This window comes from Dromaius novaehollandiae, chromosome 7, assembly GCF_036370855.1.
Source record: "Dromaius novaehollandiae isolate bDroNov1 chromosome 7, bDroNov1.hap1, whole genome shotgun sequence".
NCBI lineage: Eukaryota > Metazoa > Chordata > Aves > Casuariiformes > Dromaiidae > Dromaius > Dromaius novaehollandiae.
This window is the reverse complement of record NC_088104.1, coordinates 45006627-45022249: the sequence shown is the minus strand read 5'-3', so window position 1 is coordinate 45022249 and position 15623 is coordinate 45006627. Positions and strand designations below refer to the sequence as shown.

The window sequence follows — 15623 nt, the reverse complement described above, 5'->3', positions numbered from 1 at the left end:
AGGGACCAGCAACTTAACTGGCTAAGGAGGTAGGAGAGAGTTGCACTGAATGTGAAAGACCTATCTTTGGGCAAAAGATCCACTGTTTCCAAAAGGTGCACTGCTGACACAAACAGCCCTCCTAAGACCATGCCCCAGGGCAGCAGGCTGGGGGCATTCTCAGAGCCTGCAGACTTGCTTATTTTATGCTACACAACTGACAGATTAAAAAAAAAAAATTAAGCTCCAAAAAGGTTTGCTGAGAGCTTGCCCGTACATGGAGCTGTTATATAGCAACAAGTTGACAGCTCAATTCAAGCCACTATAAATTTATTAGATACAGAAAAGATGCTTACAGCAGACAATGTAGGTGGTGCGAGACATGTCCCAAAATATTTTTAGACTTATTTTACAGTTGAATTTGGGGTAAACAGAAAAGATCAACAGCAGCACTGGGGTAAAGCACGGCAGTTTCACTTGTTAAATGCTGTATGTTTTAGTAACACAACTCAACCTTTCAAAACTTTACTAGTATGAATAGCCTCAAAGCACAATTTAATTTGAAATAAGAGCCTTCAACTGAAAAATAGAATAGCTGTAGTAGATTAAGAGAATTAATACAAATAGTATTAAAAACATAAAACCACTTTTTTGGAAGGGGACTAACATAAAATTTTGGACTACTGAGAATTATAATGTTGCAAGGTCAGATAACTGATCTCCGACTGGCAGGCGAGAACACTGTTTACTGCCAAAGCTGCAATAATTTTTATCAGGCAGAATTTGTTACAATGATTTTTATTTTATCAGGCAGAATTTTCTGCTGGAGAAAGATCTGACGATCTTGTAGAAAGGGAAAAAAAAACACTACCAAAAAAACCCAACCCCTCATGCTTCTACTCCAGTACTGCAGACATGTATTTCATGTGCACTCTATTTACTGGAAATCAATAGTAAAGGTCTTCAATTTTCAAAGCTGCAGCTTCTTAAAAGCTGAAGAATGTAGATAGTCTGTTCTTAAAAAAAGTCAGTCCTCCATCATTCCTCCATGTGTTTTATTGAAGACTGAAGAAAACATCCTGCTTTTCAGCATGAGAATCTTTGTAGAATAAACATAATGCCATAGTGCCATAAGCATTCAACATAATAAAAACTTGGGCCAAGCAGAACAAAAATCCTTCCAGTTTTGCATGGACCATTATTAATTATAAAATACAGCAAAGTATTATAATTACTTGAGAATGACAAAATCAGTATTCCTGAGCAGCAAAACAGCAACTGAAAAACCAAAGTGCTGCAGGAAGGTAACTTCTGCATCAAGCAGGCACAGAGTTGGGACAGCATTCATGGGACTGTGACCATGGGGACAGACTGCTATATTCCCAGGGGCACTCACTACCTTATTATTTTCTTCTGGTGAAGCTATGTTTAGCCACATGTTTCTCACAGAATGATTCTCCATTTGCTCCTCCTAGCAGTATTTTCCTATCTGTATTTCAACAGAAATTCAAGTCTGGTCCCAGTGTCGGCTCTGTGCATGCGTGCCTCTGGGTTTAACTGTGTTGCAGGGGGTGGAGAATGCACAAAAACAAGATGCAAGGAGTATATTGGAGGCCTTGATTCTGCATATACTCTGCTCAGAACTGTGAGATAGAACAAAACAAACATTTGATCAGTCAACCAATTCATTGCCTCTCACAGGTGTCATCAACTGATGAGAGCTGGTAAAAAGAAAATCACCACAAACAGTCAGTTAAAGGCTTTCCAAAACCAGGACTGGACTCATCTCCACAGCTGTAAAATAGGACAGTTTAAAAGGAAGGAATCCTAGACCAGCCAAACTCTAGTTTTGAGCTGAAGGGACACACTAAGCCAGGACACACCCTCTCTGTGCAAGGCAACCACACAAGAACAGCCCAGGACCCATGTTTGCTGTGTTCTTACGTGAGGACAGCTGCTTTTATTTATTTTTTGAACAAGCCCCAGTGCTTTGGCAGGTGAATCACCTGGCCCTGAATTTCTTCATGAAGTCTCTTGGTCTGCACGTGTATCTCAGTCCTGCTCAAATATCCACCATGTCCACCAGAGCAGAGAGGTGGAGCTCAGAGGCAACTTCACCCTCCTTGTTAGCTCTGAGCAGCCTCTGCAAGTATTTCAGTCTGTCCGACAGCGCTGGGCTTAGCTCCTCCACTGAAAGCTCACATCCCACTTGACTCCCAGCCTGGCCAGAAAGAAAAGAGATGAGACTGACAAAGAAGCATTATCCAATACCAACAAGAGATGGCTCAGCTAATGACTAGTCTCTCACTTTTGAGAACAACCACAGGCATCACTCTTGCCCTCCCACAAAGGAGGTATAGCAAAAATAGCATATTCTGCCCTGGCCCCAGCCTTCCTTTGACTGAGGGAAGCTGACCCACAAAGGTGATTCTTCACGTTAGAGTGCAACACCGCAATCGATGCTCTTAGGACTGTCCTCAGCAGAGGGCACTAACACCTGTGAGGAACCTGTATTTCAGATCTGCAGGAAGCACTCCCCTCCCTAAAAGGAAGTTATTTTTGAAGCATAACTTTTCAGTTCTGAATTTCCGAAGGCTGACACTGCGCACCCATGTTTATTCCCACTAAGAGTTCTGCAATTGCAGCAGGTTTAACAGCTGTAGCTCTGAAGGGTGTTGTGCAGGCAAGTTCAGTGCCACCCCCTTCTTACCTCTTGAGCAGATGACATGGGACTCTTCATCAATGGATATGTGACAGGTGGGGTGGAGACCAGAGACTGGGGGAGGTAAAGAGGGGGACCCATGAAGTCACCAAGGGGCTCAGTGTCCTCAGCTAGACATTGATGCAACTGTTCTTCAAACCTCGAGGAAAGAGACCCAAACCACCAGTCAGATTGCAACCCAGCTTTGTTCTTGTTACCAGCAGGTTGAGTGGGAGTTGGGGCCTCAGAGGTGTTTGCCAGAAGGATATGATGCTCACAGTGATTTCCAGCACTGACATCCCCCACTGCTACTGGCAAAACCCACTGTAGAAGGCTGATACAGAAAGAAGCCATGCAAATTCAAGACACCCAACTGATGAAGGGAGTAAAGACAAAGCTCTTTAGCCAACCTCAAAAATAATTAATTCTTTGGCCTCATCACCTGCTTTGCTACAGGTGTAAAAGTTGCAAGATACAGAGACTGCCATCTCAAAATGGACTTCAGACATTTGTGGCATTTCGAGACATAGGATGTGAGCATCTATATGCTTCCGTGTCATCTTTAAAGACCACTGAACACCACACATCACTGAACACCACACATCACTGTACTGCTTTTTATTGGTGGCCTGATTGCCCATAGACAGTTTCCAATCATTCCTCAAAGCTCCAGTATTTCTACCATGCTGGACAGTTCCTGCAATGCAAGTAGGAGCTAGCAGGGAACAGCCCTGAACTTATGCACTTGATGAAGGAAGAAGAAGTTGCAGACAGGCTGTTTTCTGAAAACACTGCTGGACTTCAGTGCATACAAGTTAAACTATTTACAACCATCTACCAAGGGCTGCAAAGAAATTGTCTTAGATGCTGCTCTGGCAACTTACCTCCTGCTCTCTTTTTTCTCCAGTTGCAACTGGGTCAACAGACGCTCTGGGAGAAGCTCCAGGGCTGAGGCCGTGTCTGTGAGTTCAACTGCACTGGGAATGCTCCTTTCCTCACCTGATAGCATGCTCATGCCAGCGCTATATTGAGCTGGCATGATGGAGACACTATAGGGTTTCTTAAAAGAGATAGGAGACTTCACCCTTGACCTGAGAGAGAGGGGAAAAAAAGCAGGAACTGGTATGAGTGTGTGTCGATTTTTATTTACTGGCTAGAAGTTTAAAAAAAAGCAGGGAATAAAAAGTGCCTAAGGCACCATGCAACACTAGCCAACATTTCATTAAGACCATTTACAGTTTTCCCAAGAGACCAAAAGACCTTAAGTACTGAAAGACAGAACCTGCAGATAGCTTTGATCACTCATCTAAAAAGTCCAGGCTGCAGGTGAAGGTGAATGTAAGGAAGGGTGCGCTACTAAATAAAGGACATGCTCATGGTTTATCCCTACATGCTTCCCCCCCACACACAGTTTTCCCTCCATCTTTTGTGCACCCACTGCACAAGTCTAATTTCAAACCTATCCAAGCCACAACTGTGTTCTCTCTCTGGCAGTAGAATTTCTTAATTTATAAGACTTAAGTGCATTCCAGGTAAGTGCATTTGAGAGCTGAGCAACCCTGCAGAAGTCAAATTATTTACCATCTAGTTTCTGCACTGATACCCTTGTACCTCATTTCAAAAGGACTGACACAAGCACATTGAGAGAATGCCTCATGCTGGTTTTGAGCATTGTGAAGGCACTATGCGCTCGTCACAGAGGTCCTGAGCAACCTCCTCAGACTTCACCAAGCGGCTCTGGTGGAGTAACTGATGGCTGAACATTATTCACACAGGAAATGCCAGCAGTCACCTCACCTCCCGTGGCCCTGCTGAATATCCTTCTGGGTGCGCAGTCTGGCTTGCTCCCAAGAAAAAGGGAGAGTGAAGTTTTTTAAATGCTCCTTGAAGAAGTATACACGAATCTGGCCATCTTCACTTACTGCTTCTGTGAACAAACCAAACCCAACATTGGATATCAGTACAGATTTTCCCCTTCAGAAGAAAAACTCAGCATTTAAAAAGCAACTGAAAATTGTGTGTTCACTTTCAAGTAACTTTAAATTGTACTGTACATGTAAAAATGAGCCTTTTAGAGTTGATATACTCTTCAACAAATATCAGATTACTCCAAAGACTGTAAAGTGTTGCTTTATCTTCATTTTAGTTTTCTAGTGCATCTAAATTCAGTGTTCAGCCAATCGGATAGTCATTGTTAAATAAGTCTCCCTATAATTAAGCTAAACAGGGCACAAAGAAAAGCACACTTGAAATTGAAAGTAAGCAGAATTTCGGACACAAACCTCATCAACTCCCAGAAGTACTCGTTAACAATCAACTCCTCCTAGTTTATTGAATTAAACACTGACGTAACTGTTTTAAGTCCTGGAACAAGTAGTGTCAGTCACTACAGTGGGTCAGACACACAGACTTCAACCAGCAATCCTTTTGAGCGTGCTCTGTCTGCCAAAGTCTGTGTGCCTTGCCAGATGAAAGCAATGGAAATGTGTTGGTTCCTTCCAGCTCTGTTTTACTGACATTAACCTTCTTTTATCATGTACCCTTTTTTGTGGAAAGAAAGATTTGAATCCTAGCTCCAAAGATGTGCTATTTAAATGTATACAATTCATTTTCTGAACATATTCTCAGCATGCTATTTCAGGCACCTATTACAAATGAAAGATTAAACATCTAAGGAAGTGGTTCTGGTTTTGCTTAATTACTTACCAGTTAAGCCAAATCTCCTCCTCCAGCATGTCTACCATCTCAGCTGACCTGAGTAGACGTGTCTACAAGTGAAGGAGGAGATCAAGACCAGAGCTCCCAATCTGCTACACTAATGCTATATATCACTCACTACCATACGTAAAGGTACCTATGCCAAGTTATTAAATGCAGTTATACATGAAATAACATCCATGCTGTAGAAGTTCATGTGATACCTGGTGTAACAGGCAGTTTGGGTGGTTTCCAGTCTCTCAGTTTATGATCAATACAGAGTGCCAAAATATCATCCCAAGGGATCTCATCAACAGAAGGTCCATCGTCAGAGCTCCCAGAGGTCCTGTTTTTCCACTTTTGGAAAGTTCTGCTCAGCAGATTCTCCACTTGAGACTGGATCAGTGCTTGAGTATGAGAAGAACTAGCGATCTGAGACACATAGTGAAAAATCATGTGGCAAACAGGACGCCAAGGAGCTACAGGGGAAAAACAAAAACAAAAACCCACAAAAAAGTAATTTGCAAGAATGCACAACAGAGCCAGACTACCAGCTTTACAGGCAGACAGTTCAAGGCAGCACAGCCATATCTGAGAGAATGACGAGCTGTCAAGGGGATACTGAAAGGTGAAGTACATACCACCCAATGGAGGCAGATCTAGGTATGGGATCTGGAAGGAAAGCACAGCTTTCTTCAGCCAGGCCAAGTGATCAGGCATGTTCCATTGCAGGTGGGGTAACAGTTTGTTACCGCCAGGCTCTGAAAACTCAGTAACAGGCCAAGACAAGTCACACAGATGCTCTGAGGATGCCACATCTGAAAGGAACTGCAGCACACTGTTGTACAGCTCTATAATGACCCCTGGCTCCTGAGATGGCAGACCAGCTGAATGCCTCTCCTTCCGGTCATGATAGAAGCGCTTGCCAAATTCACCATCAATCCCATCTTCAACATACTGCTGAAGGGTCTGACTGCAGAGCTCAAGGGAGTCTGGACACTGGGAAATCAGCCACCCCACAGCTGCAGAGAGCTACAACACAAAAAACATGGCTAGTTGAAGACTTTGCTCCAGGTGATGAGGATTGTAAGGATCCAGTCCTGCAGCCCTCCAAGTTTGAGTGAATGGGGCCTTGAATACTACACAGCAAAATACAAACAGATCACCCAGCACCATCCTGATATTTGCAACAGTAATTGTCAGACTGGATGGTCTCAATCTAAACTCACATGCAGCACATTTAAAAACCAAAAGAAAGAAGAGGCTGTTCACACAGCAAGCAGTTGTGCTGTGGAACTCCCTGCTGTGCTGCAGGATGTCGGGGATGGCAAAAGTTTGTCTGAGTTCAAGGAGAAGTTGGGCAGATTTACGGAACAGAAATCAGTTCAGGATGACTAAATGAAGAGGAGCTATGTCTGATGCTGGCTGTCACCGAGCTTCAAATGGATGCGAGCTGCGAGGGAGTATCACTCTGTGCTTGCTCTTACTCTCCTTCCTGGGCACCTTCCCTGGCCACTGTGGTAAGGGAATACTGGGCCAGAGCTGCTTTTGGTCTGACCCAGCTTGGCCTCTCTTGGCCATTTACCTCCCCGACCTCTCCAACCCACCCAGCTATGGCTCACAAACAAAACCATCTATCTAGTTTATGCTGGTAAGTTACATCATAGGTTTTTTAATTACAGTCTCCAGGCCACTATTCTCAAGCACACAGCAAACAATGACAAGAAGGGGAGAGGCTTGCATTTGGGAGCTGTCAGGGAGAGATCTGTACCTTTATGAAAGGACTGAGGCATCCCTCATTCCCATCCACTGAGAATAGGATAATACTGGGCGATCCCATTGCAGTCAAACAACTACAAAGGGTCCTTTGCTTTTTAGGACTGGGAGCTTAAGGATACAAAGGCTTACACACCGCTCTCAGACTCTTCTGTTAGGCAGCAATTGTACCCCTGCTAGTCAACACAGGCAGGACAGACAAGAATGGATTTATGCAACCCAGATATTTGAGTCTCAGTGCAGTTTTCAGTATTAGAGAAGAAACTAGCTTTTATGAAGCAAATGCTGTTGATCTCTAGAGAGTTAAAAGAGAACAGTCACAAATAATGGAAAACTAGCAGCAATAAGTCAGAACAGTTCTGGTTCATGTTGGAATCCCTACTAAAAAAGCAAGTATCTAACTCCAGCAAATTCAGGTATGTGGTAAAAAAAGCTTTCTGAGCAAAAACCATTGCAAAGATCAACTTTAACAGAAAAAAATATTCCATTAAACAAGACTCAGTTGCAATTTAAAAGTTATTGAGAATGTATCAGTCATTCCTTATAAGATGTTAGCAATTCAGAGAGATTAACAATAAACCACTTGAGTGTCTCTTCACATTCTGAACTGCTTTTCTTACCCTTTTGGTGCCTTGTAAGTCATTGATAGAACCAGGAAGCTCAACAATAGTGTAGTCTGAAATAAGCTGAGCTGAAATCAAGTCCTGCAGCATCAAACCTTAAAAAAAAAAAAAAAAAAAAAAAAAAAAAAAAAAAAAAAAAAAAAAGTAACTGAAAGGGCTTTGTCTCTCCTCAGCTATATACATAGAGAAAGAACAAATGGGCACCTCCTACTTCGGCCTAATCTTGCTCTCAGCATACATTCACAGCATTGAAGTCCCCTCCATCCTTCCCTCCAGACTCTCAGGATGAAATACAGTGTGCAAAGGAATCTTGGAAGCCTAGGAAAAGTTCATCTCTTTCCATATTAACCAATCCTTAAGGCCTCTGGATTTCTATCAGAGCTTTGTGGACTCTTACACTTCTCTCTCTTAACTAGATGTTCTCTACATTTGAGAGACTGCATTAGTCCCAGAGTTCTACTTTGGGCTGTCCTAAACATTCATGTTATTTCAAGGCACAGAAATAATTACATACCTTCTTCTACTTCTTTCTCTGTGGCATCCTCTTCCTGACTAGGGACTAGAACCACCAGAGGAACTATTGGATGGAAGGGTTTGGCTTGAAGCAACTGTTTCAACTGAAGCAAAGCTGAAAGCCAATAAACATCTTCTTCAGCAACATCTTCACTTCTAACTTGAGGGGGTAGAAGAAGAATAAGACCACTGGTTCCCAGTACGTCTTTTTGCCTCTCGGCTTTATCAAGCTCAGAGTCTGAGAGCGTGCCATGTGCCACCTATATAAGCAACAAGCATGACAATAGTAATGCAGCTAAATTAAAACAAAGTAATCTTCATAGTAAAAACTGCAGTTCACTCTGCAAACCTTGAGTAGTTAAAAAAAACCCACACACAAAACCGAACCCACACACCATGAGTGCGCCCAATAGATACACAAAACTACACTTCAACTCCTGACTCGGAACAAGAAGTTGAAAGCATTGAGGTTCTACTATTACACCGCATTTAAGTGGATATTCATTCAGTTGTCTGGAAACCAGGGGAAGAAAAAAAAATTTTTTTTTTTAAATGACCTTTTCAACCACCCCATCCCTCCTAGCATCACCTCGTCCACCTGACGGGACACTGTGAAAAGCTTCCAGACAGCATCCACTGGCAGAGACAGCATACCCTTTTACTGCCTGTCAGATACAGGAAGGTTGCTCTCACCTACCTTTATACACACATTGACATTAATGGTTCTGCTGCCTTGCACACCAGGAGAACTAAATATTGTCAATGTTTGAATTCTGCCTTCTGCATGTGAAGTGTTTTTCTTCCAGCTTTTGTCTCCCTTAAATTTAGCTTTCAACCAATCCACCAGTACCCTAACAAAAGAATACAAAAAAAGATTTTTTTAAAATACAGTATTTTAGGGTTTTGGCACCAACACCTGCAAGGTACCATAATCTATTACATTCCCAACCTTCAAATTGCTTAGACTTTGCTAAATATTTAATCAAATGGCCTGAAATTCTCCATATCATTACCTATTTCAATGTTTTCTGTGGTTTTGATATGAGCAAAAGCAATTCAAAGAACAACGACAGAAGAAGATGGAGACCTTTGCAATGAATTCCAGCCACATCCTTAGAGTACTTTGGAGGAAAAAAAGGGGGGGGGGGGAGGAGAGGAACTTTGACATGGTAGGTGAAAATATATGTCAAGGACACTACTAGTCTTTTTCCATTCCACTGCTGTGCTTAAGAAAGGAACACACTAATCAACTCTTCTACTTGCCTGTTGGGATCCTCCTCTGCATATTCATCATCATTTGGCAAAACCAACAGCACCTTCCAAAAAAATTGTTCTCGTTGAACTGGCATATGTTCAGTGATTAATGAGGTGAGATCCAGGGGAGTCCAAGCTAAATCACTTAAAGAGACAGAAATAGGTAAGAGAAAGACTGCAGTAGCATCTTATATTTTTCAGTGATAACACCATTTGCCATTATCTAAGCTCCAAAATGAGTTACTGATCACTCAACTTGAGGAAGTTCCCATGTGTTTCTTCCTGAAGCAGTGTGCCAATTAACAGATAATGTTGCAGCTTTACCCATTAACATCTGCCAGCCTTGTTTACTGACTGCACACATGCTTTTGAACTACTCCAGTGAATAAAACATATCAGCTTACATTACTTTCCACAACCACAGAGCACACCCATGATCAGTTACTGGCAGAACATGGCTGCTTTTGATTATGGGTCTGCTACAGGATAGTCATAGAAAACAAGTTACCAACCATTACTGGAAATACTCTTAAAGAATCACAGAAGCACTGGTGGACCACCTGCCTCAGGGCAGGAATGTTCCCCAACACTGGGGGATCAAGACTGCCCGGCTAACAGACAAGGCTTGGAAACACCCAAGGATGGAGATCCCCCACTGGGGACCTGTCTCAGGGTTGCATCCCTTCAAGGGGAATGTTTTTCTTGCCTTGAACAAACTGGAACACTATAAACAGTCCAAGAGCTAAAGAATTAGCTCTATCACCTACCTATTTCACCACGGACCAGATGCTTTCAAGAATTAGAGTTGCTGAATCAGTAACAAGAGCTTTATTTGGGGGACCGTGGGAACACATGCATATCGCTTCCCTTCCATGCTGCTCAACTACCCTGCTCCAATAAACACATAAGGAACCAGAGTGCGTGACAAGCCACAAGCAGGCAGACCTCCTGCCGGACATTGAAATCCTCAATCAAACCCTTTGTGCCACAAGCCAGGCTGGTAACAGCTCATTTGTTCTGCCCAGACATCCCAATCTAAGCCCCACACCACGCAAGAAAAAAATGCATAAAACCCATCACTCCCTTGAGGTTATACCTACCGCAAGGGGATTGTATGTCCTAACATTTTCAAGATTTACCTTCCAGTTTCCCTTAACTGTCGAGTACATCCAGAAGCAAAACAGTAAATGAACACTTCATTTGCCACTCTACACTGACATTTTCAAGGCCTTTGGCATTTTTATTACAATCTGCTAAAAAAAAAAAAAAAGAAAAAAAAAAAAAAACACCACACACACACCCCCCACAAACTCCACACACCACACTCCAACATACCTTAACAATTGCTGGTAGAAGTGCTGAACTTTCATCTCATGCACTGTCTTGTTTCTCAGCCAATTTAATCTAGAAACAGAAGTTGGTTGCGACTGGCAAATGTATCTGTTATTTTATACAAAGTTGCTGAGCCCTTAGAAGTCACTGCAACAACTTTGAAAGTTGTTATTAATATGAGGAGAAAAAAAATTTCTTTGGGTTTTCCGATTTTTTAAATGGCATTGCATACTGAAAGTGTCCTTCTGGGGGTATTTAAGGAAACCGTTTTGCAAAACCATTAACTTTAACAACAGACTCTGGCAGAAGAGGACTACTTTGTAACTCCCCTTCCAAAAAAAAAAAAAAAAAAAAACATACGGATTGCCAGCTGCTGTCAGGGTAAGCCTCCTTACCTTGTGCAAGAAATTCCCAGCTTTCCTGCATGTCCCAGGTTTACAATTCTCTTGGCCAAGTTGTCCATGGCTATAGGCCACTCAGCACTGGGGGACAGTGCTTTCAGTTTATTTCTTGGATCTGTGCAAAAGGGAGCAGCTGGAAATGCCCTCATTTGACGTTTCAACTTTGTTCGAGCTGCCACTGCCTCCCTCCACCTTCAGGGGAGAATAGACAAATAGGCTCTATTAATACCTTCCCCAATCCAAACCAGTTTTCTCATTTTTTGCTCTTCAGACTGGGTCAGGCTTTTAGAGACATATCCCACAAGCAGAGACAGCCAAAGGGAAGAGGTGGGATGGTACATGTGGGAGATGAGGGGGGCTCAGGCTACAGTCATGCACACAACTGCAAATTCACTTCTCAGAGCACATGCCGGATGCGACCTGCCAGTCGTACGCGTTGAGTGCCCAAAAGGGGCAGCACTGCACCCCATTCAAAATAATAATAATAATTTTAAAAATGCAGACAAAAAAAGAGAGTAGCCTTCTGCTTAGCAAGTTGAACTCCCTCTCTCTGTGGTCAGATGAGGACCACAGCAGGGAAGCAAGGCTGTCCTATCTCCACCCTAAAAGCTTTCCAGACAAAAGTGCAAGTATAATTTTCCTTCCCATGTTTCAGCATGCTTATTTCTAGCACAAGCATTTTCTAATACTCTCAAGTACTAGCTGAAAATGCCCTTGCAACATCTCTTGCAGGAAGAAAGGTATGCCTTATTCTGTTGTTCTGTTTTTAAAGAACTTTCATGAGGCAAATGGAGCAAGCAGGAGGGAACGTTTAATACAGCCTTCATCATCAGAAGCTAGCCTATCTTTCAATGACCAAGTGATTCAGAACATGTGACAAAGAAGAGATGTTAATTCATAAATTGATATTTTTGTATCTTGTTCCCTCAGATATTTTTACAGCATAAAAGAAATACTCCTGCATGATTCAATTTTGACTGCTGCACGTATGTCTATTTTGTATCTTTAGGATCCCGCTTAACCTTCCCTAACCCACAGAAGGCAGACATGAACACAATCTTAGGACAGAAGAACTCTGCAAGGGAAGATGCTTCACAGGAGAGAGAGGGGAAAAAAAGCAGCCTGCTGCTTCCTCTTCTAATGGTGTGAAACGCCACCTGAAGCATCTCTGCCCGGCTGCACTGGAGCAGCGAAGCAGAGGAAGAAATGCATCTCTGCTTTGGACCACCACAGTAACCACTGAACACAAACACATATCCAGAAAAAACAAACTCTCAGTAGAAAACATCCAAGGAGAAGTTACTATGAGTTTCTAGATAGAATTAAGCTGAAGTCTCTTACCAAGCTCATTAAATGGCTCCAATGAGGTATATGGGGGAGGGGGGCATATCAGCAGTGTAAAACTAAGTCTATTCTTATGGTGGAGCCAACTAGTCAGCAACAGCTGTCTCAAAAAACACAAGCAGTTTTAATTAAAACTATTAACTATTAACATCACCTTGTCAATACTTCCAAGAAAAGTAACTGTATCACAGGATGGCAACTCACCTTTGCAGATATTTGCAGAAACACTGGAGCTCCTGAAGAGTTTCCTTAGCAATCTGGAAAATCTCATCTTCCAGAAAGAGGTCCATGACATGAGTACAAACTTCTTCTGAGCACCGGGCAATACGCGCTTTCCGGTCTCTTTCTAAGGCACACCTAATTCAAAATGAAACAAGCCAAGACCTCCAGTGAGGTGAAGGCAAGTGCTAAAACAACTGACTGTGGTGCAAACAAGAGAGTCTACCAGCACAACTAGCAAAGAGGAAAAATTCTCTGTGCTTCTGCTTTTTAATCTACGGCCCTTCTAAATGAGGTCTGCAGTCAGAAGAGTCATTCAAGTCTTATACTGATCACAGACTTCCAAAGAAATACTTACAATGAGAGGAAAGTCCACAGCTAGGGCATAAGGGAGTTGGCAGAAAAAGCACGCGGGGCAGCCTTGTTCCAAATAAAGCTTCTATTACTTTCACCCTGGAGGGCCACTTCTGCCCAATAACAGTGCAACTGCAAGCTGACAACACACCGTACAACTAAGTACGCTCTCCCTCTCTTTAAAAGCACTTTTTTGTTGTTTTTGTTGATGATGACCTCAAAGAAGGTCAAATGAGGCCCGCCACTTCCTGACAAATTCTTACCCTCAGGAAAGCATCCTAAATAGCAAAGTATGGTGCACGGTATGTAGTACTTACTTTAATTCATTGTCTGATGTCTCTCGAACGCTCTCCTTTATTACTTCTTCCATCAACTCCATACCCACCAACTGACTCAACTGTTTTATTAACTGCTCTCTTTCCTTCTTTTGCCTAGAAGGACAGAGAACAAGTTTATGCAAGTAGCAATTGCCAGATCTTCCACTTAATAACACAAGTGTTACATGCAGCGTCAGACCCACAGTTAATTCACCTAACATTAAGTTCCCACTGGCTGTTTTCTCCCCCTAAAAATAAACAGATTCAGCTTTGAATGGAGCTAGGTCTCTTTCAACCATACAGCTAACCTTGGGGTTATTTCTTGCTTACCCCAATAAACTATAGACAAGTAGCTCACTCCTTGAAAAGAAAAGCTCCCGCGCATGTCAAGGCCAGGGGACACTTCCCTCTCTGAAAGCTTTGGGTGAATTAAAGTTCCCCAAATATTCCCACTCACCATTTTTGCAGTGCCTCTGTGAGGTTACCAAAAAAACTAACTAGTAGATCACCTGAGAACACAAAAGGGACAATCTCTCTCTGTAATCCCAGGGCAGTTCAAGGTGAGAGAAATGAGAGATTTCAACATGTGAGAAAAGAACAGGGTCTGAGCACACATCCAGTGACTCAGGTTTGTGCCTGCTGTTTTTATGTTGCCCAGGAGGTATATACAGTCCACTCTGCAAGACCAGCAACTCACCTCTCTTCCTCCACTCTGCGCCTTTCCTCTTTAACGCGCTCCCTTTCTGTGCTGAGCACACTTCCCGCCACTTGTCTGAGAATCTCCCCCATCACTTCAGCCAGAAGTTCCTCCACAGCGGCCTCTGATGCACTGTGCAAAAACAGCAATTCTCTTTTCAAAGCCAGCAAGTTTTCATTCAGAGCCTTAAAGGCTAGGCACCATACGTCTGTGGTTTTCCTCAAGCTTGGGTCAGAATGATAGCATGATTTTGGTCTCCTAAATCTGTTTTTAATTACATGAATATGTCAATGTGTTATAGGACGGATCAGTGAAACAACAGCCATCTCCACAAGGTCTACAAAGGTATTCCCATTTATTATCAGGAAACGACACCTGCAAGTCATTGTCAAAATACTGATACTTAACATCTAGCCGAATTGCTTACAACCTTGGCAATGCCAGGGCTGACGTGATCTAGTGCTGGCAACAGACCTGCTGAAAGTGGGAGGCTGGACCACAGAAATCCAGATGCCCCTTCCCAATGCCCTGTGCGTGAGTCTGAATTCCCTTGTAGAAGTATTACTTGAAGCAAAGGATAAGCCAGATCTGGACTTACTCCTCTTGTCCCCATTTGGGCACCTTTCCATCAACAACACATTTGTAGCTGCAATGATGTTAGTCATGCCAGGCAAGGTTTATAGAGGCACATCATCTAATCAATGTATACCAGAAATGCTGGGGACATCTGAAGGAAAGTGACTTTTCTTCCACTGTATCAGTAAAACAATCTTTCTCTGCTACAAACCTTGCCTAGTTTTAATCTTTGTATGTGGTGCTGCTAGGGCAAACAGGAACTTTGATGACAATGGACTCCAGAAGTACCAGCAGAAAGTGTTCTTTACCAGATCGCTGCAGCCATGTAAGCCACTCCCGCTCGGCCGACTTCTCTGCACTCTCCTTTGAGGACATCATGCACAAGCCCGTCCACCACCTCAGCAATGTCCTACAACACAGAGGAGGAAGCAGCTGAAGCACGCTGGAATCCTGCTCAGGACAGCCTGCGCACACACACAGATTGGGAGCAAGGCCTTCCAAACTTGTTTAACTGATTGTAATTGGCAACTACAATAACTGTGTTTCTACTTACAAAGTTAGCTTAGTTTGCAAGTGCAAGAGCCTGAAAGCCTTTTAGTACCCTAAAAATAAGAGCCGTGTAATACCAACACAGTAACAAAAGTAACCTTCTGTATTAAACACAGACAAGTTAAATTAGGAAGTACCAACTAAGAAAAGTGAATTCTGAGAGCAATTCCTATTTTTGTATTTCAGTTTCTTTTAGAGTTGCCATTTCTCTACAGGTACTAGCTAATTTAATCCCAAAAGACCAGATATAGTCTGCATTGAAATGTAACCACATTTAGGTAGAACACAGAA

At 42.7% G+C, this 15623-nt stretch overlaps 1 protein-coding gene across 2 annotated transcripts in view; it reads right to left on the bottom strand.

Moving 5' to 3' along the window:
- Window positions 1–292: 292 nt before the first annotated feature.
- Window positions 293–15623, bottom strand: part of MCM3AP (minichromosome maintenance complex component 3 associated protein) — a 31102-nt gene continuing 15771 nt past the window's right edge. For both annotated transcript variants that reach the window (XM_026107441.2, XM_064515448.1), the window contains exons 13-28: window positions 15092–15192; window positions 14208–14339; window positions 13511–13624; window positions 12825–12977; window positions 11271–11468; window positions 10879–10947; window positions 9553–9687; window positions 8987–9140; window positions 8291–8549; window positions 7774–7871; window positions 6019–6409; window positions 5602–5856; window positions 4478–4607; window positions 3565–3771; window positions 2690–2840; window positions 293–2200 (exon numbers count right to left, since the gene is read on the bottom strand). In XM_026107441.2, the coding sequence (XP_025963226.2) occupies window positions 2042–2200; window positions 2690–2840; window positions 3565–3771; window positions 4478–4607; window positions 5602–5856; window positions 6019–6409; window positions 7774–7871; window positions 8291–8549; window positions 8987–9140; window positions 9553–9687; window positions 10879–10947; window positions 11271–11468; window positions 12825–12977; window positions 13511–13624; window positions 14208–14339; window positions 15092–15192 (2706 nt within the window). In that variant the 3' untranslated portion in view covers window positions 293–2041. The remainder of the gene's footprint in view (window positions 2201–2689; window positions 2841–3564; window positions 3772–4477; window positions 4608–5601; window positions 5857–6018; window positions 6410–7773; window positions 7872–8290; window positions 8550–8986; window positions 9141–9552; window positions 9688–10878; window positions 10948–11270; window positions 11469–12824; window positions 12978–13510; window positions 13625–14207; window positions 14340–15091; window positions 15193–15623) is intronic.